Source organism: Phaseolus vulgaris, chromosome 2, assembly GCF_000499845.2.
Source record: "Phaseolus vulgaris cultivar G19833 chromosome 2, P. vulgaris v2.0, whole genome shotgun sequence".
In the NCBI taxonomy this organism is placed as follows: domain Eukaryota; kingdom Viridiplantae; phylum Streptophyta; class Magnoliopsida; order Fabales; family Fabaceae; genus Phaseolus; species Phaseolus vulgaris.
In genome coordinates this window covers 34,628,180-34,650,139 of record NC_023758.2, presented here as the reverse complement: position 1 = coordinate 34,650,139, position 21,960 = coordinate 34,628,180, and the positions used below count along the sequence as shown (strand labels likewise).

The window sequence follows — 21,960 nt, the reverse complement described above, 5'->3', positions numbered from 1 at the left end:
TGTTTTGAGAGAAGAAATGTTTTGATATCTTGTACTTTATTAATTCACTAATGTCTTCAGGTTTTTATCCTATTTGTTGGTCTCTCTTCTCTTCTCTTAAATCTAAGAAAGTACCTTGAAAAATATCTCATCCATATACTTTGCTGATATACATGTATTTGCACTTGTTGTTTCAATGACATAGAGTATCAATAATAAACAATAAAAATAAACTAGTGAGCCAAGGAAGCTTAAAAAATGCAGCAGTGCTGTCAAGTTTATTTTGCAAGCAAATGATATATCCTAATGGGTTTACAGTTACTCTGTCATTTTTTGAGTAAATGGGCTTCATAGCTATTATAATTTATATAACGATTGGAGGGTTACATAACTTTAAACACAAATAAAGTAGATTGTTAGAAACAAAGTAAAGCTTCTAAATTTGTATAAATGCTTGCAAATTGATTCCAAATGAAGAATATCCCTATATCACCTCGTTCTCTTTTTCTGACTTATATTTGGTCTGATCCTCATGCTTTGCACATTTAATAACAGAGACGTATCCTTGACTTTACAAAGCATGAAATGTTAGACAAGGCATTAGAGGCTTTCAGTGAACTAGGAGATGATGAGGAACTTGGGCCTGCTGACTGGCCCTCAGTGAAGAGATACATCTCTTGCTTAAATGACATTGAAGGTGAACGTGTTCACCCTCATGGTGCACCTGAAAAGGATAGTCACCTAGATCCTATGAACTTGAAAGATATACGAGTGCGCCTTCTGAATGGTATGGGAACATTTACATTAACTTCAGTCCTTAAATTTTTTAACTTTATAGTTTATAGTATTTCATTGTTTGTGTCATTTTTTACAACAGAAGGAACTTCATCAGGTCTGTACCTTGTGTTTCTGTTTGATTAACTGCATCTTAAATTCTTACAGTCCATAAATTTTTCAAGTTAAAAGTAAAGGAAAGACAAATAATCATAAGACATCTTGCATCTGTAAGGACAAGTATGTTTTGGGGGATTATGCTTAAAGCCTTTTCAATTTAATTAAGTTTTTTATGCATTCATTCTTCCACACTGTATTCAAGAAATTTATTTGAAACTTGTTCAATTCAAAGATAAAGGTAATATGTTTGCATTAGCTTTTCAGTTGCTCGTCTTGTGTTTCTTTTGTACTTTCAGTTTTGTAGCATGTACAGTTGCTATTAGAAAAGACCTTTTGGTTAATATTTAATTTTCTAGCAACCAATCTCTGCAAATAAAAGTCTCGATATGATCAACTTCAATTTTGATGGATGGATATGTTATCAGGAGAGTAGATGACGTGATTTTTAAACTTGTGAGAATGGGTGGAGAGATCAAGAAAGACATTGAAGGAAATTATTAGAATACAATCAATGTCTTGGTGACTAATAATATTAGAATTTGGTTATTAACTGAATTTTATGACAATGTGTGATCCATCATCATGTAGCTGACCCGGATTAAACTATTTGTTATAATCATTGTATTTGCTATGATGTGACAGCGCTTAGAATTATTGATGATGATCGTGTGTGTTTGCCTTAAGGCCTAAGTTAAGAAGATGCAACTATTGTTTTCTTGGTGGTGTATATATATGCAATACTTTACAAAGATTGCTTTGTTAACTCATGTTAAGTTAGTAAACTTTTGACAGGCAGGCACATTTACAGAGAAATACATTCTCAACTAAGTCAGTCTTTGGTAGTCTCTTGCTGGCTAAGTCCTTTGATGAGCCTTGTTTTTACCATATACCAATATCATGCCTAATTTCAGAACTTATTACTCATATTAGGTGTACAAGCTGCTTACTGGGAGATGCTTGATGAAGGAAGAATTTCTCAAACAACAGCTAATATCCTAATGTTGTCCGTAGAGGAAGCAATAGATTTGGCTTCTTCTGAGCCTCTATTTGACTGGAAAGGTTTAAAATCTAGCGTCCACTTCCCGAGTTACTACAAGTTTCTACAGTCCAGTATGTTCCCACCGAAGTTAGTGACATACTTCACTGTGCAAAGGTTGGAATCTGCATGTTATATTTGTGCTGCGTTTCTTCGTGCTCACAGAATTGCTCGACAACAATTACACGACTTCATAGGTACAAGTCTACCTCATTAATTTGTCTATTTATCCTAATACTACTATTGCCAGTTTTCAAATTTTCTTTCCTTTTACTTCATGTTTTTTCCATTTTTGTTTTTTTGTGCTTAGTAGCTGTGTTAACTTATTTCTTTAGGAGAAATGTTGAAAACTGTTAGGACTCACTTTCTTGATTTGCCAAACTATAGCTTGAAAATAAGAACATCTTTCTCTTCTTAGAACAATTACACTGAAATAGCTCTCTATTTCTTCAAGAAACAAGCTATACAAGCGAACATGGTAAACAATTTTACCCTTTAAAGGAGCCCTCTCCTTTTCTACACTGGAATCACCAGTTTACACAATTGAATTTTCTAACCCCTACGTGGTGTCACCAAGACACTATATAAAGGAATATATTTCCCAAATAACCTATAATAAAAATATAAAAGAATTCCAACTAACAATAACAGATATAACAAACTATATCTATCCTTTATGTAATCCTTTCTTTCTCCTATAATAAAGCTGTAAAGGTTTATCAAGTATCCAGAATACAACAATTCCTCCCTGCTCCGAAACAACCTTGTCCTTAAGGTTAAAAGATGGTAATTGATCTTTGACAGAGGATATGTCTGCCCATGTAGCTTCTTCCAGGGTCCTTAGCCAAGGAAGGAGGTGGTCTTCCATTAACCACTTCAAATGGAGTGTAGTGTGCAGCTCCTAGGAAATTGGTAAGGTACCAATACTCAACCCTTGGAATACATTCTGCTGAAGACTTTGGCTGTTCCAGACAAAAGTACCTGAGATAGGTTTCTAATATTCTGTTCAGAAATTCAGTTTGCCCATCTGACCCTGGGTGGTAAATTGTACTCTTGTTCAAAGTAGTTCTCTGTAATCTGAAAAATTCCTACCAAAATAAACTCACAAGAGTAGGATCTTTGTCACTTCATGAGATTAGCACCCCATGGAATCTAACGATTTCCTTAACAAAAATCTCAGCTATAGATATTGCAGTATATGGATGCTTGAGCAAAATGAAAATCATATTTACTCAGTCTATCCACAGCCACCATCACTGTATCAAACCTTCAGATTTAGGAAGAGCTACAATAAAATCGATACTGATTTCCTCCCATACAGATGTAGGAATGGGCAGTGGTTGCAGTAACTCTGCTGAGGATAAAGCCTGGTATTTACTTCTTTGACATACATGACAAACTGCTACATATTATATTATTGTTCCCTTCATGCCAATCCAGAAAAATTATTGTGTCATTCTTCTATAGTAAATACCCAAATGTCACCCCTGTATGGGTTGTATGAAATTCTTGGACAAAGTTAGAAACCCATGGAACGCTAGCTTTGTAATACAGTCTGTATTAAGAAGTGGACTTTAAGCCTAACTCAACCTTATAAAACTGACTTATAAGGTAAGGTTTGCACTACCTTATATACTATGAAATGCTCTAGTCTCTAGTCGATGTGGAATCTCCAACATATCCCCCTCACGCTGAGACTGTCAACTCGTGCATGGAACTATATAGTATTAGTTGTCTGATAGCGGTCTGATAATGGGTGGCCTGATAAGCCCAACAAACTCTCGTTTAAATAGGCTCGAAATGGTTATGATACCATATTAAAAAGTGAACTTTAAGCGTAACTCTACCTTATAAAATTGGCTTATAAGTTGAGCTTTGAACCCACTTATATACTATGAAATGCTCTAATCTCTAGTCGATGTGGAATCTCCAACATTATGCTTTGCTCCAAAGAGTAGCATCGATGTGAATCCAGGTTTTGTTTCAAATCTTCCACAATTTTGGCCAAAAATACATTTTTTCTAAGCTCCTCGTCGATCTCTACAATGTTTGTCCAAAAAGGTCTTGATATGGCATGCATCTCTTTATCCTCACTCCTCCATTACAAAGCATTTCCAATTCAGTGGGAAGCACCTACCTTCTACACTATTCAACCCTATCAGTTTTGCAAACCAATTTTGTTGGTTTAGAATGGTAATTCTCTGCTACAGGAGATTTCTTAAACTTTCCTAGTCTATAAATGTAGTGAATTTATGACCTAATATGTATGGTCTCCAATGTTGAATAGCTAGTACCAAAGCCATCAATTCTTTCTCATAGATTGATTTTGTAAGTGTAGAATCTTCCAAGGCTTTGCTAAAAAACACAATAGGTTTTTTTATCTTGTATGACAACGCCTATTCCTTTTCCTGATGCATCACACTCTATGGAGAATGTTTCTGAAAAATCTGTCATAGGTAGAATCGGAGAAGTGGTGATAGCTTCTTGTAACGTGGTAAAAGCTTTAGCACTCTCTTGCGTCGCTTTACAATTCTCCCTTATTCGATAAATCCATCAATGGCCTTTCACATATTTCTCCACTTACCTATTCTCCAAATCATTTCATCAATGCTTCAAAATATTCTTTCCAAGATGGATTTGTTAGAATAGGTCATCTTAGTTCAAAGAAATAGATGAGATGTATTTCTGATGTGTTTACAAATGTGATTACAGTCTCTATAAATATAAGAACCTAAGAAAGGGGAATTAAGCTTTCAAATTCATTCTTTATTATTTTGTATTTTTCTCAAGTTAGTATCAGAGAGGGTTAATCCCACTCTACCTGTCTCTATATGTTTGTTAAAGAAAACACCATTTGGTCATTGTATGCCACCACAATATCATTCGCCGAAGTCAGGGTTTGGTGTGTCTTAAGGAGCACGATCCAACCCGATGGTCGCATGTCCAAACTTTGTTAGACACACTGCCAACCGTAGTTTTCTTCTCGATTGACCTAGGCGTGTTTCTCACGCATCACCTTCCAGTGGTCAGAATCCTTTTAGACCACCACCGTTCGACCTGACTGAGCCTTCTAAGCACATTTCCACCCTTGGTTCTTTGTCTCGGTACTGTTTGGTGTGACATCAAGGATTCCTCACAATTTATCTCTCCTTTGTCTTTCGGGAACGACCATTGTAGTTTTTACAATGGGTTCAGTATGTTGGCCTTCTGATTTGGGTGTTAATTTAGATCCCTAAGGTTGTTTTAATTTTGATTATTGATGGATTCCTTTACTCAAAGCAGGTGCAAATGTCCTAAATGCTCCTTTTGTAGAAGAATTGACCACACTTGAAATAAGTGATTTTCCTTATGCGGCTCTCCTAAGAAGGCAACAAACATAATTTACTAATAAAAAAATATCTTAAGTTAAAGTCTGGCAGCCAAGCACAACCTTTCACCCATTCTATCTTGTCAAAAGCTTGCATTCTCAAACCTTGGAGTGTCAAAGTTCATAGAAAATTGATTCAAATGCTTCAAATCACATTTTTGGTAATAGCTTCCTTATTTTCTTCTATTTCTCAACCTAATATTCTGCATGTTATTACTTTAACCAATGGATCCAAAGTTACTTCAAAGGGAGTAGGTCAAATCTCCCTTTCTCCCTCCTTAAACCTAAAGCATGTTCTTCTTGTCCCTAATTGTCCTTTTAACCTAATTTCCTTAAGTCAATTAAACAAATCTTTAAATTGTTCCATAACCTTTGTAGAAAGTTCTTTACAAGAGCAAGGCACATATCGATTGATTGGTAAAGGACATGAATCTAGAGGACTCTACTATCTTTGTAGTAGACCATCAATGTCTTGTTTAGCATCCCCATCTCCTAAGCTTTTGAATGATCACTAGGGTCATCTACATTTATGAAAATTAAAAAGGATGATTCCTGAACTTCGCAAACTCTAAGTCCTAGAATGCGAGTCATGTCAATTAGGAAAACATGTTCAGTTTTCTTTTCTAAAAAGAACTGAAAGAAGATGCAACTCTGTCTTAGAAGTCTCAAATACTTTTTGGGCATTGAAGTAGCCCAATCAAAGGAAGGTGTTGTAATTTCTCAAAAGAAATATCCTCTAGACATCCTAAAAGAGACAAGTATGATTGATTGTAAACCAGTGGATTGTCCTATGAATCCAAATAAGATATAACAAAATAAAGAAAACTTTTCTCTAACCCTAAAAGATATAGAATACTGATTGGAAAACTTATCTAACCATTACTAGACCAAATATGTCTTTTGCAATTGTTGTTGGAAGTCGGTTTATGCAAAATCCTTGTATTGATCTTTGGAATGTTATCATTTGTATTCTATGGTACCTCAAAAAGGCTCTAGGACAAGGTCTATTTTATGAATAGGGAATACCAAAATCTCTGGATATTGCAATGTTGATTGGGCAGATTCTCGTATGGATAGACGCTTTATTATAAGATATTGTGTTTTCATTAGAGGAAATATTATCTCTTGAAAAAAAAAAAAACTAGAAATGAAATGTATTTGCCCAATCAATTGTTGAAGTTGAGTATAGGACAATGGCATCTCTCAATTGTGAGCTTGTATGAGTAAAATAGTTCTTCCAAGAATTAGATTTTTATGATGTTCAGCAAATGAAGATGTATTGTGATAACCAAGTTTCTCTTCACATTGCTTCCAATCCAGTATTCCATGTGTTAGATATTATTAGATATAATTAGATATTATGAGATATTATAGATATTGTTAGATATCTCATATTTATGTAATGGGCTTAGCCCATATGTTTCTTTTTCCTATATAAACATAACCCTATGTGTTCAATATACAAAAGGGATTTACCCTATTCTTTCTTTTCCTTTAATATGGTATCTAGAGCATAAGGTTAGGGTTTATGGTTCAATTTTTATTGGTGAACCCACTATTCACTGGAATTTTCCAGCCACCACCCCACTGTCTCGCCGGACCTTCGCCGGAGCCGCCGCCGGAATCTCGCCGGAGATGTTGTCGGAATCGCTGTCGGAGCCTTCATCTTTGTTGCTCCCGCCAATTAACCGGTGACTGGATTTGTCCTTATCTTCTATGGCTTCTTCCGCTTCCGCTGCCACTATGGCTTCTTCTGCTGCCGCTACCACTGTGGCTTCTTCTGCAGTCATTATGACGGATTCATCTATTTATACTAATTACGTCAATGTTCATCTTTCCATTGACAAATTGGATGGAACCAATTATGACACTTGGGCATCAGATATTAAATTATGGCTTAAGAGTCAAAGTTATGTTGATCATCTTACTCATCCTACTCTTGCTGAAAATGAGGTTGTCCGTTGGTCAAAAATTGATGCTCAATTATGCATTGTTATCAAATCGACCATTCACTCATCTTTAAAACAAATTTTTCGTACCTATGAGACATGTTCAGAAGTTTGGGAACAAGCAAAATTATTATACACCAATGATACTTAACGTCTTTATGGTGTGTGTCAAAATCTTTTCACAATTGTTGCTCCCAAACGTCTTAATGGTACAATGGCAGAATATCTAGGTAAACTTCATGCTCTTCTTCATGATTTTAATGAGTTATTACCTCCTGCCTCTACTCCTTCTCAAGAACTAGAACAAAGATCCAAGTTCTTCATGTTATTGGGTTTACATGGTCTTCCTGATGATTATTCTCACGTTCGTGATCAAATTTTGGGATCTCCTATTGTGCCCAATTTTACTTCCACTTGTTCTACCCTTTTGCGCGTGCCAGGTAAACACACCGCTGATATAACGTCTCATGTTGATGACTCTTCTGCTTTAGTCTCTCAGCATAATGATCGTACTCGCCCTCACAAGTCGGGCAAAGGGCGTCACAAGTGTGACCATTGTGGCAAACATGGCCACAAAATTGATAGATGTTATGTCTTACACGGTCGTCCTCCTAGATCTGTTGCGGTTGCTCAAATTGCCCCTGTGCAACCTTCTACCATGGACCATACTTCAATTTATACCCCAGGCCAGCCTGCTATTTTCAATGAATTTCTTAAATGGTATGAGGATCGTCAGAACCCTAGTTCAACGGCTTCTGTTGCACATTCAGGTACATCTTTTGTTGGCCTCACTCACTCCACTTCCCATGGCCCTTGGGTTCTAGATTCAAGTGTCACTGATCACATTACTGGTAATAAATCTTTTTTCTCTTCCCTATCTACTACGGGTTATTTACCTTCAGTTACCATGGCCAATGGATATAGGGTACTATCACATGGTGTTGGTACTATTAATCTTTTTTCATCTTTATCTATTGATAATGTTCTTTATGTCCCTAGGTCTCCATTTAATTTATTATCCATTAGTCATCTTACTCGTTCCCTTGACTGTGTTATTTCTTTTACCAAAGATTTTGTTACTTTACAGGACCAGAGTTCGGGACGGATGATTGTCATCGGATGTGAGTCTCATTGACTTTATCAACTACAGATCTCTGCACATGTTGGCGCAATTATGGATTCTCCATCTCTCATTCATGCTCGGTTGGGTCATCATAGTCTTGCCAAGATGCAACAGCTTGTTCCAAGTTTGTCTAATGTGTCTACTTTATCGTGTGAGTCGTGTCAGTTAGGGAAACACATTCGTAGTTCTTTTTCTCGTAGTGTCTCACAACGTGCTTCATCTCCTTTTGCCTTAGTTCACTCTGACATTTGGGGACCAAGTCGTATTAAGTCTAATTTAGGATTTCAGTATTTTGTTACTTTTATTGATGATTATTCAAGATGTACTTGGGTATTTTTAATGAAAAACCGTTCTGAGTTGTTTTCTATATTTTACAATGAAATTAAAAATCAATTTGGAATTTCCATCCGAATTTTGCGCAGTGATAATGGACGTGAGTATCTTTCTTATTCTTTTAAAAATTTTATGGCTTCTCATGGTATTCTTCATCAAACTTCATGTGTTTATACACCTCAACAAAATGGGGTAGCTGAGCGCAAGAATAGACATCTTGTTGAAACAACTCGTACTATTTTAATCCATGGTGATGTTCCTCAGCGTTTTTGGGGTGATGCTGTTCTTAGTGCATGTTATCTCATTAATCGCATGCCATCTTCAGTTTTAGATAACAAAATTCCTCATTCTATTTTATTTCCACATGACCCTCTCCACTCTTTACCTCCCAAAGTTTTTGGGTCCACATGTTTTGTTCATAATTTTAGTCTTGGTCTTGATAAATTATCTCCTAAGTCACACAAATGTGTCTTTTTAGGGTTCACTAGATCACAAAAAGGATATAAATGTTTCTCACCGTCTTTAAACCGTTACTTTATTTCAGCAGATGTCACCTTCAGTGAATCTTCCCTTTACTTTAAGTCTTGTCCTTCTCCTTCAATTTCTTCATCTAATCAAGTTAATATTCCTCTTGTTGTGCCTAGTGCACCTAACAATTCACCACCGCCGCCAACTCTTCAGGTGTATAGTCGTCGTCAACCGTCTCATCGTCCATCAGCAGACTCTATTCTGATGACAACACCTCATCCCCCTCCGGCTCCTATAGTTGAACCTCCGACTGTTGAACCTGATCTTCCTATTGCTATCCGTAAAGGTATACGTTCTACTCGTAATCCCTCTCCACATTATACTGCTTTGAGTTACCATAGACTATCGCAACACTTTTATACCTGCCTTTCGTCTATTTCTTCTGTATCCATTACAAAATCTGTAGGTGATGCCTTAGCTCATCCTGGTTGGCGTCAGGCCATGCTTGATGAAATGAATGCACTTCAAAATAATGGAACTTGGGAGCGCTTCAAAATAATGGAACTTGGGAACTTGTTCCTTTACCATCTAAGAAATCTGTTGTTGGTTGCAGGTGGATTTTTGCTATTAAAGTTGGTCCTGATGGTACTATTGATCGTCTCAAAGCTCGTCTTGTGGCTAAGGGTTATACCCAAATTTTTGGTTTAGACTATGGTGATACTTTTTCTCCAGTAGCAAAGATGGCCTCTGTTCGCTTATTCATAGCTATGGTTGCTCTTCAACAATGGCCTCTTTATCAACTGGATGTTAAAAATGCTTTTCTTAATGGGGATTTGCAGGAAGAAATTTATATGGAGCAACCTCCCGGTTTTGTTGCTCAGGGGGAGTCTTCTAGATTGGTATGTCGTCTTCGCAAATCCTTATATGGCCTCAAGCAGTCTCCTAGGGCTTGGTTTGGAAAATTTAGCAATGATGTTCAACAATTTGGTATGACTCGCAGTGAAGGAGATCATTCAGTTTTTTATCGTCACTCGAGTGCTGGGTGTATCTATCTTATAGTATATGTTGATGACATTGTTCTTACAGGCAGTGATCACCATGGCATCTCACAAGTAAAACAACACCTTTGTCAACACTTTCAGACCAAAGATCTTGGCAAACTCAGATATTTCTTGGGGATTGAGGTAGCACAATCCAATACTGGTATTGTTATCTCTCAAAGAAAATACGCATTAGATATTTTGGAGAAAATTGGGTTGATGAATTCGAAATCTGTTGATACTCCCATGGATCCCAACGTCAAGCTTCTACCCAATCAGGGGAAGCCTCTTTCAGATCCTGAGAAGTACAGGAGATTAGTTGGAAGATTGAACTATCTCACTGTTACTCGTCCTGATATTTCCTTTGCAGTCAGTGTGGTGAGTCAATTTCTTAATTCTCCATGTGAAGATCATTGGAATGCAGTCATTCGTATATTAAAGGCTCTCCTGGTAAAGGTTTGTTATATGGTCATAATAACCATACTAAAGTCGTTTGTTATTCAGATGCTGATTGAGCAGGATCTCCATCTGATAGAAGGTCAACTTTTGGTTATTGTGTCTCCATTGGTGATAACTTGATCTCTTGGAAGAGCAAGAAACAAAGTGTTGTGGCAAGATCTAGTGCAGAAGCAGAATATAGAGCTATGGCCTCGGCTACTTGTGAGCTTATTTGGCTTAAACAGTTACTTAAAGAATTGCAATTTGGAGAGGTTACTCAAATGACACTGATATGTGATAATCAGGCTGCTCTGCATATTAGCTCAAATCCAGTTTTTCATGAAAGGACAAAACATATTGAGATTGATTGTCATTCATTCGAGAAAAGATTATATCAGGAGATATCAAGACTGAGTTTGTTAATTCAAATAATCAATTAACAGATATTTTTACTAAACCCTTACGAGGACCTAGGATTGATTACATTTGTAACAAGCTGGGTACATATGATCTATATGCACCAGCTTGAGGGGGAGTGTTAGATATTATTAGATATAATTAGATATTATGAGATATTATAGATATTGTTAGATATCTCATATTTATGTAATGGGCTTAGCCTATATGTTTCTTTTTCCTATATAAACATAACCCTATGTGTTCAATATACACAAGGGATTTACCCTATTCTTTCTTTTCCTTTAATACCATGCAAGGACTAAATACATAGAAATCAACTGTCATTTTGTTCAGGAAAAGCTATTGTCCAAAGAAATATGCATTGAGTTTCTCAAATACAATGATTAACTTGTAGATGCGCTAGCAAATTCTTTGAGAGGACCATATCACCTTAAATAGACTTTATTGAAAAGTTGTTATGTGTTTTGTGTTGTACTTAATCCTAGATGTGGCCTTTCTTATTATTTTCTCTTTCCTTCATTCATTGTATCTAAACTTCCAATGTCATTATAAATATGAGAACCTAAGAGAAGGAATTAAGTTCTGAAATTCATTCTCTATTATTTGTACATTTCTCAAGTAAATCCTTGGATTTTTGTCTCAAATACTAGAATCAATGCACTAATAAAAACAATCTTTGGTTTCTTTGAACGTTTTACTTCTTGTACCTAAAGTTTTTTTAGCATGTGCCAACACCGCAATGGGTCTTTTCCTTTAAAAGTGGGTAAACTTTCTTGATCCCAAAACTTTTGTCTATGCTTCTCTCTCTGAGTACCTCCTGTTCCTACTTACTAAATTAGTTCTAACAACAAAATGAGGCTTCCTTTCATTCATCTGCAACAAAAGATTCTTGATATACTCCATATTGGTCTTCATCTTGCCTACTACTTTTTTCCAAAGTTCCAAATCATTTTTTGATAGTGAAATGTATCCGACAGGTTAGACCAGTTGTTAGGACTCACTTTCTTGAATTGTCCTTGCTTGAAAATAAGAACACCTCCCTAATTTTGGAACAATAACACTCCAAAATATCTCTTTATTTCTTCAAGAATCAAATAATACAAACGAACAAGGTAAACAAGTTTACCTTCAAAAGGATCCCTTTCCTTATCTTTGCTGGAATCTCTAGTTTACACACGATCAATTTTTGTAATCTCCTACCTAGTGTCATCAGAACACTATATAAGGGAATACATTTCCTTAATAACCTGTAATAGAAATAAAAAAGAATTCCACCTAAGAATATCAAATATAACAAATTATATATGTCCTAGCAAGTTGTCCTAAACAATTTAATTTCAGAAATTATCATTATAAGTCAAATAAATGTAGGAAAAATGAACAAAATGTGAAATCCTCATTATTAGGATTTCTTTATCTCATAAGTAATAATTATGGAATTATTTTTCTTTATCTCATAAAGAAACAATGCACTAGTATTTAAAGGAAAAAACGAAATCCTAATAAAAGGAAATAAATCTCTAAACATCAAGACTCCAAATTTGGAGCAAATCTACCAAATAAACATCTAATCCCAACCCCTTAATTTTAGGGATTTCTTATAAACAAATCTATATTTATTATCCAATCAATCTATATTTATTGTACAATAAATGTGCAATATTTGCCCTCACAATTCAACACCCCTTCTCAAGTTGAGAATGTCTTCCATTCCCAACTTGGTTATGACATTATGGAAATCTGAGGAATTGAGTCATTTTGTCAGCATATCAACCATCTTATGCTTGGACGAAATGTATGACATGCATACTAAACCTTCGTCTTTCCTAGTTTCTACCTCCAAATCAGTTATATATTTTTATGACAATTCCCTGGTTAGAGTAAGCTACTTCAAACCCTAAAAAATACTTTAATCTTCTTAGCTCCTTTAGTTCAGATTCCTCGACTAGTCTTTATTTCAATTCTTCCTTCTTTTTTTCATCATTTCCGGTCACTATAATGTCATCAACATAAACTTTACCCCTTCTTTCTCTAAATGGTTTGTAAACAAAGTGTGATCTCCTTGACTTTGTTTGTAGCCAAATCCCTTCATAGCTTTTGTGAATCTTCCAATTAAAGTCCATAAAGAGCCTTTTTCTGTCTGCACACATTATTTGTTCTATCTCCTTCAAACTCAGGTGGAATATTCATATAGATTTCATCTTCTGGGTCACCATGTAGAAAGGCATTTTTAAGATCATTTTGTAGAATTTTTCAATCAAAGTGAACTACAAGGACAAAAAAATCCTTACATTATTCATCTTAGCAACTAGTTCAAAAGTCTCCCAGTCGTCTATTCCAAAAGTTTGAGTGTATCCCTTGGCGACCAACCTCTATTTGTACCTTTCAATAGACTCATCAACCTTATATCTTACTTTGAATATCCATTTTCTAATTTTTAAAAACTCATGCTAGGCATCACCATGAATTTTGACATTTTAACTAGACTGACACCTCAAAATCCACTAATCATTTGTCATCACATGAAACATAACATAAAAGACAAAAGAAAGGAATACAAAATATGGGGGACCAAACCAAAACCATGTAATAAAAAGGAACACAACCTAAACACGGAATAAAGAAAATTGGTATCTGTTATGGAAAAAATCCAAACTAGGACAAAAAGGCATAACTAAGTATCAGGCAAAGTCTTGATTATCAACACCCATATTAGCCAATTTATCTGCACAATTATTGTGTTTCCTAAAAATATGAGAAACTTTGAAGTCTATGCCAACACATAGTTGCATACACCTTCTCCACCTCCCTCAAAGTGTCCAAGGAACCACATCAACAAAAGAAAAAAGCATGACATACCAAAGTAGAATCACTCTCCAACCAAAGCTTTCTGAAACCAACACTCTTAGCATGTTCAATGGCAAGAATAGCTCCATCGCCTCAGCATACAAGGCATTCTCATTTCCAAAAAAGCAGAATACCCACCAATATATTTTTTGCGACTTCCTCTGAAGGTACCCCCACAACCAGCAGGGCCAGGAAACCCCCGAGCAGCACCTTCAGTATTCCCTTTAATCCAGTCCATAGTAGGGAAGTCCCAATACACTTGCACAAGAATATAGACCTTACTAGGTCTGGTGCTAATGCCAAAAAACTTCAAGACAGAGAAGTCATCCATATGATTAGACATACATTTTTTAGACATATTACCTGAAATTCAAATGCAATTCTGATAAGGAAAATGCTGAAAATAACAAAACTTAGGAGCACCAACAAAAGTTGGAACACCAAGATAATTAAAAGGAATAGAACCCTTATTGCAGCCTAAAATAGTTTTACCATTGAAAGGACGGTTATCATCAGTGAAGAAAAGAATTTTAGAAACTTTCATCCATTAATCAGAAGAGGTACCATATGCTTGTAAAAATCCATAATTTGGTACACCTTGTTCCAAGCTTTAAGAACCACCTTGAATCCTTGCAGCTTTCTTTGGAGAACCAGCATACGGCAACCAAAAGCAGGATCAGCCCAAGATTCCTTGACTAGAGAAAATAAGCCAGGGTGCTGGAACCATATTTTAAAAAATGTGAAACTAGAAGTTCTCTTAACAGCCACATTATCAAAAATAGAAAGAAGTGATGATCATAGCAATTTCTAGGGAGAACATTATATCTGCAACTTTCCAAGTGATCAATACAATCAAAGTTACCAAAAGCCCTGTCTAGCTTTCTATTAACTCCATTACCACCTAGTCTACCATTAGACCAAGTGAAAGAAGGGCCCGAAAATGGAAAAACAAGTAAACTATTGGTGTCAACCCAAATACAAAAATCAGTGCAAGAGATATTATGAGGAGGATTACCCCCTTTAGATTCCTCAAATGAAAGGACAACATTAAAATCTCCAATAATGCACCAGGACCCAGCAAATGGAGTGCCTCCTAATATAAAAATTGGGTGCATATAAGCCAGCTAAATTCAAGGATATACCCTGCAACATAACAGATATAGCAATATATTGCATAGAGGAATGTAACACAGTGATATTTAAATTAGCATCACCAAGGCACCAAAGCTTAGCAACTTTGGCAGAGTTAGAAGAAAAAGCAATCAGCGTCAAATCAAAAGATTGAAAAAATCTAGTGTGAGCATTGGAAAAATCAGTCATAGGTTCAGCAAGAAAAATAATTCTTGGTTTATGATTTCTAACAAGATTTCCCAGCATATTCATGAATTTAGAATTAGCCAAACCTCTGATGTTCCAGAAAAAAAAACAATATTTTCTCTGGTCAACAATATTGTTTTCTTTGGGTTTGTCAACAATTTCCTAAGTATTTTCTTTTCCAATAAAACCATTTGCACTTTCATGGCATCTCTCCATTCTTTCTTTATCAAAGCTTTAGTAACAATGTTAGGGACAACAATAAATTCAAACTAACAATGAACCTTTTATGGCTAGCCAAGAATCTATCTAGAGAAACATAATTTTATAAAGGATATAGAGGTTGTTTTGTGCAGTTTCTAGTATTTTTTCTAATGGCTATTGGCAAATCAAGGTCATATGGAGGGTTGAGAGTGTTCTCACTTTTTGGTTCAACTCTGTTTGTAGTTTTAGGTTTAGAACTTGGATTGGATTCATGGACTTGCGAATGTCTGGAATGCTCTTCTTATTGTGTAACTGTTCTAGTATTTTCTGGTTGTAGTTCAATAGCATCAATGATAATATCACTTTAAGTTTTCCAGAATTAATTTGCTCAGTTGTAGGTTCATTTTTGGAGGATTTAGTTGGAGCTATGAGACCAAAGGGTTCAAGGTGGTCATCACAATTTTCTAAAAGAACTCCTTGGCAGTCATCATTGGAGAAAAAAATATTAGTTTCAAAGAAGGTGACATTAATGGAGATATACAATTTTTTAGATGAAGGGTTGTATTGTAACACTTGTAACCTTTTTGAGTTGCTGAATAACCGCAAAAAACCTATCTAACAGCCTGGGGATCAAGTTTGTCTCTATTTTGGTTGTGGATATGTATAAAAGTTGTGCACCCAAATATTCTAGGAATGAGACTATTTTTTTAAAGTAAGGGAAAACGATTTTTAGGGTTTCAAGAGGACTTCTGTTCTCTCTAGTATATGGGAGGGAAGCCTATTTATCATATATGCAGCAGTGAGGAAACTTCTCTACAATAAGTTTTTGGAACTTTCCCTTGAAAGAGAAGTGCTCGAGTGGTGTCAAACAAGTGCCTATTTTTCCTCTTTGCCACTCCATTTTGTTGGTGAGTATAGACACATGAAGTGTCATGAATAAACCCTTTGGATTGAAAATAAGTAGACACAATTTGGTCGAAATAATCCCAAGGGCCTAAATCCTTTTATGTTCACTCCCAATTAATTTTGAATTATTGAATGAAAATTGGGAATAATAGTGCTCACGCCAGATTTTTGTTTAGGCAAATAGAGCCATGTAACCCTAGTGCAATCAGCAATAAAGATTACAAACCAACATGCGGCAAAGATATTAGTTATACTAGATAGTCCCAATACATTACTATGGATTAATTGGAAAGGTTGTGAACTTCTATTATTGCTAAGTCTTACAATGCAGGTTTGAGGTATCTAGATTTTCAAATAAATGGGGAAACAGGAAACATAATTTTTAAAACAAAAAATGAAAATGATGGATGTCCTAAGCAATAGTGGTATAACCAAAGAGTGTCTTTATTTGATATCCTAAATAGAGACATGGATTGGTCAACTTTGAATTCTTGAGATGTAGTAAAGTCCATTTCTTTCCTTAGCAAGTCCAATCCTCCTCCCTAACTCCTGCTCCTGTAAAGCACACAAAGACGGGAAAAGTATTGCAAAACAATTGAGGTCATATGTTAGTTTTTTGGTGGACATAATACTTGTCAAAAGTTATGTAGATGCAAATCAGCAGATGGCTGACCAATGGGTGATTTTACAAATAAGAGAAAACAGGAATAAAGGTTGTTATGATGAATTTGCAGCAATTAAGGTTGTATCCTCTTGAAGATAAAATGGCAATGAAGGTCGTAAGTGGTAAAAACAAGAGACCAAAGCTCCAGGAAAAGCCTAAAGCTTTGATACCATTTAAATAAATGTGTAGGCAGTAACCAGTAGTTAGGGAATTCCTTTTCTTAATCTCAAAAAGAAAGAATACATTGGTATTTAACGGAGAAATAAAATACTAATAAAAGGAAATACATCTCCAGGCATAAAGACTCTAAATCTGGAGCAAATATACCAAATAAATTTATTACGAAGTTGACTTTAAGCCTAACTCAACCCCATAAAACCGGCTCATGAGGTTGAGGTTTGCACCCACTTATATATAATAAAAGCCTCTAATCTCTAGTCGATGTGGGATCTCCAACACACCTCCCTCACGCTGAGACTGTCAACTTGTGCGTGAGACTATATATTATGGGTGGTCCGATATCGGCCCGATAGCGGGTGGCACGATAGGCCCAACACAAACACTCGCTAGGATAGGCTCGAAATGACTATGATACCATTTTACGAAGTGGACTTTAAGCAAACCTCAACCTCATGAGCCGATTTTATGGGGTTGAGTTATGCTTAAAGTCCACTTTGTAATATGGTATCAGAGCCATTTCGAACCTATCCTAGCGAGTGTTTGTGTTGGGCCTATCGTGTCACCCGCTATCGGGCCGCTATTTGACCACCCATGATATATAGTCCCACGCACGAGTTGACAGTCTCGGCGTGAGGGGGGTGTGTTGGAGATCCCACATCGACTAGAGATTAGAGCCTTTCATAGTATATAAGTGGGTGCAAACCTCACCTCATTGAGCCAGTTTTATGGGATTGAGTTATGCTTAAAGTCCACTTTGTAATATGGTATCAGAGCCATTTTGAGTCTATCCTAGCGAGTGTTTGTGTTGGGCCTATCGTGCCACCTGTTATTGGGCCGCTATTGGACCACCCATAATATATAGTCTCACGCTGAGTCCTCAATCCCTTCATTTTAGGGATTTCTTACAAACAAATTTACGTTTATTATTCAATGAATCTATATTTATTGTACGGTAAATGTGCAAAAATTTACACCCATATTTCAAACACAAATAACATGAAATTCATAGTAGCTCTGAAAACATTATGTCCCCATTCCCATTGTCAATGCAGTTAAATCCTTGCAGAGCTGTTATATGCTTCATTTTCTAACTGTTTTACACTGGTTATCATACGCTAGAATTGAAATAAACATTCTGTTTTGAGGTCCTCTTAGGTGTTCCATATGTCATGTTGGCTGAATATCCAAGCCATATCATGCCAACTTAAGCCCTATCTGAGGTGTATCAGAAGTTGTCAGATTTAAAAATAACATGGTTTGATATCATTGGATATGATGGTATCCAAATGCACTGGATTTGATGTTATATATACATTTTCAGATACTCCTTGGGTACTTGATGTTTTCCACTTGTCAATGGTTCAGTGCTTCTTAGCTCGTGATGTCCAATTTTATGCCCTCACATGGCAAATTTTCTAGTTATTACTGGTTTCTTTCTTAAACTTTTGTGTTGGTCAGATAACATTTTTAATTGTAATCCTCTACGTATACTCTTTTGTAGGTGACAGTGATGTTGCTTCTGCCGTCATCAATGAAAGCGTTGTAGAAGGAGAAGAAGCACGGAAGTTTCTAGAAGATGTTAATGTAACTTACCCTCAGGTTTGCTAGCTAAACAAGACCTCCGAGTTTTTTCTAATTTAGTTTTAATGAACTGCTTGGCTTCCAGCCTGTCAGTGTCAAATTGATTGGTCTTTTATCTGTTAATCAGTTTCTTGAGCTTATGGCGTTCAAATGTGTTATTTTTCTCAAATATTCTTTATTTTATACTATGAATGTCAAATAATCAGGTTCTGCGTGTTGTAAAAACAAGGCAAGTTACATATGCAGTGCTACATAATTTAATGGGATATGTTCAAAACCTTGAGAAGACTGGGATATTGGAAGAGAAAGAGATGCTACATCTCCATGATGCTGTCCAGGTGTCTTGTGATAGTCATTTGTTCTTTTATCTGTTATCTAATGGTTTGCTTTTCTATGAAGTGAACCTACTAATTAATTCCCTTTATTTTTCAGACTGATATGAAGAAATTACTTCGAAATCCTCCTTTGGTTAAGCTTCCTAAAATAAGTAGCATACATCCTATGTTGGGTGCTCTCCCATCTTCAGTTCGTGAATCACTTGCAAACTGTACCAAGGAAATGATGAAATTCCGTGGTCTGACACTTTACAAGGAAGGTGCAAAGTCAAATGGTATTTGGTTAATTTCTAATGGAGTGGTGAAGGTATTAAATTCTCTCATTATGAGCTTAACATATCTCTGATTGTACACACAAGATTCATCTTTGAAAATTGCTGTTTTTCTAGTGGGAAAGCAAGATGACAACAACCAAACACTCTTTTTATCCTACTTTTACACATGGGAGTACATTGGGTCTTTACGAAGTGCTGACCGGAAGACCATATATCTGTGATGTCATCACAGATTCTGTGGTATTCTGCATTTTTATTGAAGCTGATAAGATAATATCATGTCTCAAATCAGATCCTTCAACAGAAAAATTCCTGTGGGAGGTATGGTTACACTAATAGTTCATTATTGCAACTGCTGCTTTGACATTAATGGCTTCTGACTGCTTATGTCACTACATTCTGAAATTCCGGCAAGCATTGTGTATGAATTTCATTAAGTCCCTTCAGCTCAACCGGGATTCAGCTTTTCAGTTTCAAAGATGTATATTTAAGATATTATATATTAGATATGCTTGGTTGTTTTGAAGACATAAAATGGTGGATGATGTAATTAATTTCATTTAAAATGAATATGTTTGAGTGTTTTTGTCATAATAAAACACTGTGTTTATCTTGATTTGCAGGAAAGTGCTATTTTCCTTTCCAAACTATTGCTTCCTCAGATATTTGAGAAACTGGCTATGCAAGATTTAAGAGCTCTTATTGCAGATCCAGAGAGATCTCGGATGACCATATTCATAAGAGGGGAAACAATAGAAATTCCTCATCATTCAGTTGCCCTCTTACTAGAAGGATATCTCAAAACTCAAGGTCGTCAAGAACTGGTAACAGCACCAGCTGCCCTGCTTCCTTCACCAGGGAATCTAAGCTTCCAGAATTTGGCAGGATCAGGTATTTTATCTCAAGTTAAAGCTGTCTGTAAAATATTTTCTGTCAAATACTTTTTACTTGAGTTTCCATTGGACAAAAGGTCAGTGAACAAGGAAATTTAATATGGTTTGGGAAATACTAAGGCACATGGAGACAGAATTCACATGCATATAGCATAACTAGGCTGGATGAGAAATCTTTGTTCATCTAAGAAGATGCTGCTTTTCTCATTTTATTGTTTTTCCAATCATGGTTTTGCACTCCCTTTTTCTATATAGAAATGATAATTCTTAGGCATCACTATGTTGTTTGTCATCCCAACTATGTTGGCACCACAAAAACCATCAATGCAGCACCTCAAAATATCATAAAGAAAGAAGAAAATATAAAATGTTGTAGGGGACCAAATTTGATCCACTAATCCCTAAACCATAAAAGGGTAAATCAAATCTATCCATGAAAAACTCAAATAAATCTAGGAGAATTATCCCACCAATTATAGCCCTAAGATTTGGTGCCAAACTTAGCAACTTTATCCGCATATTGATTACCCTCACTAGATATATCTAAAATGAATACTCATAGTATTAATATAAACAAAACAATTCAGTCCTCTTTTGCGAAGATTCCAAGGAATAATAGAAGTATTAGACTGAGCTTGAATAACATGTTAAGAGTCACACTCAATCCAAAGATTAGTCCTTCCGTTAGAAATTGCAACTTCCATAGCTAGAATCACATCACACCCATCACCTCAACATATAAAGCTTTATGAACACCAAGGTATAAAGAGAAACAACCCACAATGGAAGCATGATGATCTCTAAAATTACCTCCACAATTAGATACATCAGTAGCCAATGAGAACGAGAGAGGAGAAAGTAAAAAATAGGAACATAGGATGCGACCTTCCTAGAATATATATATATATATATATATATATATATATATATATATATATATCTACTAAAAACTTTTAAGAAGAAAGAGCTGATTGAATTGGATTCCAAACAACAATTCCCAGTTCGATTTACCTCAACATAAATCATGTTTTTACTTCTGTCATAGGATAATGTATGATTATCTAAACAGATGTCGTTCCTAGTTGTCCATATAGCTTCCATAACACCAAGTAAAGAAGTCTGTATCGTTTTGGCCTGAGTGCTCCAGGATCTTTGCAAGAAACAAAGAATTGAAGAGATAGAATCAGCAGCAATGTGACACTGAAAAGATGTTAAGTCAGACACAGAGGTTTGCAAAGGTGCATTCAAAAAACAGGTGCTGTGTAGTTTCAACAGCAGCACTGTGCAAAGATGACAGCAAGAAATAATTATCATACCACACTTGATCAAGTTATCATATGATGACAACAAATTATGAAAAATACGCTAAACAAGAAAAGAGGTAGTGGGGGAATAAATTTGCTCCAAACCTGTGCTGGACCATTCATTGTATTAGGTTGATGCAAAAGAAAATTTCAAGAAGTTTCATGATTGAGAGTACCATCCGCAAAACCATTCCATCTAAGCTCATCCTCAATATCAAACTTAGGTAGTACTAAAGCATATATTGCAGCAGTGAGAGCCAGATCTTTAGAACCAATAGCATCCTGTATAGACCGTGATCTATTTTATATGAAGTCTGCTATGTGTAAATGACTAGGACTCTTAAGCCAATATAGTCCACCATTTATCCAGTCAAAAATTAACCTTTTGACCATTACCAATCTGCCAAGTT

At 35.8% G+C, this 21,960-nt stretch overlaps 1 protein-coding gene across 7 annotated transcripts in view; it reads left to right on the top strand.

The window, feature by feature from the left end:
• The window catches only part of LOC137811650 (sodium/hydrogen exchanger 8), a 42,285-nt gene that overhangs the window by 17,664 nt on the left and 2,661 nt on the right, over positions 1 to 21,960 (top strand). For all 7 annotated transcript variants that reach the window (XM_068613456.1, XM_068613454.1, XM_068613455.1 and 4 more), the window contains 7 exons: positions 535 to 766; positions 1,804 to 2,106; positions 18,664 to 18,761; positions 18,950 to 19,081; positions 19,176 to 19,385; positions 19,468 to 19,674; positions 19,977 to 20,244. In XM_068613456.1, coding sequence (XP_068469557.1) covers positions 535 to 766; positions 1,804 to 2,106; positions 18,664 to 18,761; positions 18,950 to 19,081; positions 19,176 to 19,385; positions 19,468 to 19,674; positions 19,977 to 20,244 — 1,450 coding nt within the window. The remainder of the gene's footprint in view (positions 1 to 534; positions 767 to 1,803; positions 2,107 to 18,663; positions 18,762 to 18,949; positions 19,082 to 19,175; positions 19,386 to 19,467; positions 19,675 to 19,976; positions 20,245 to 21,960) is intronic.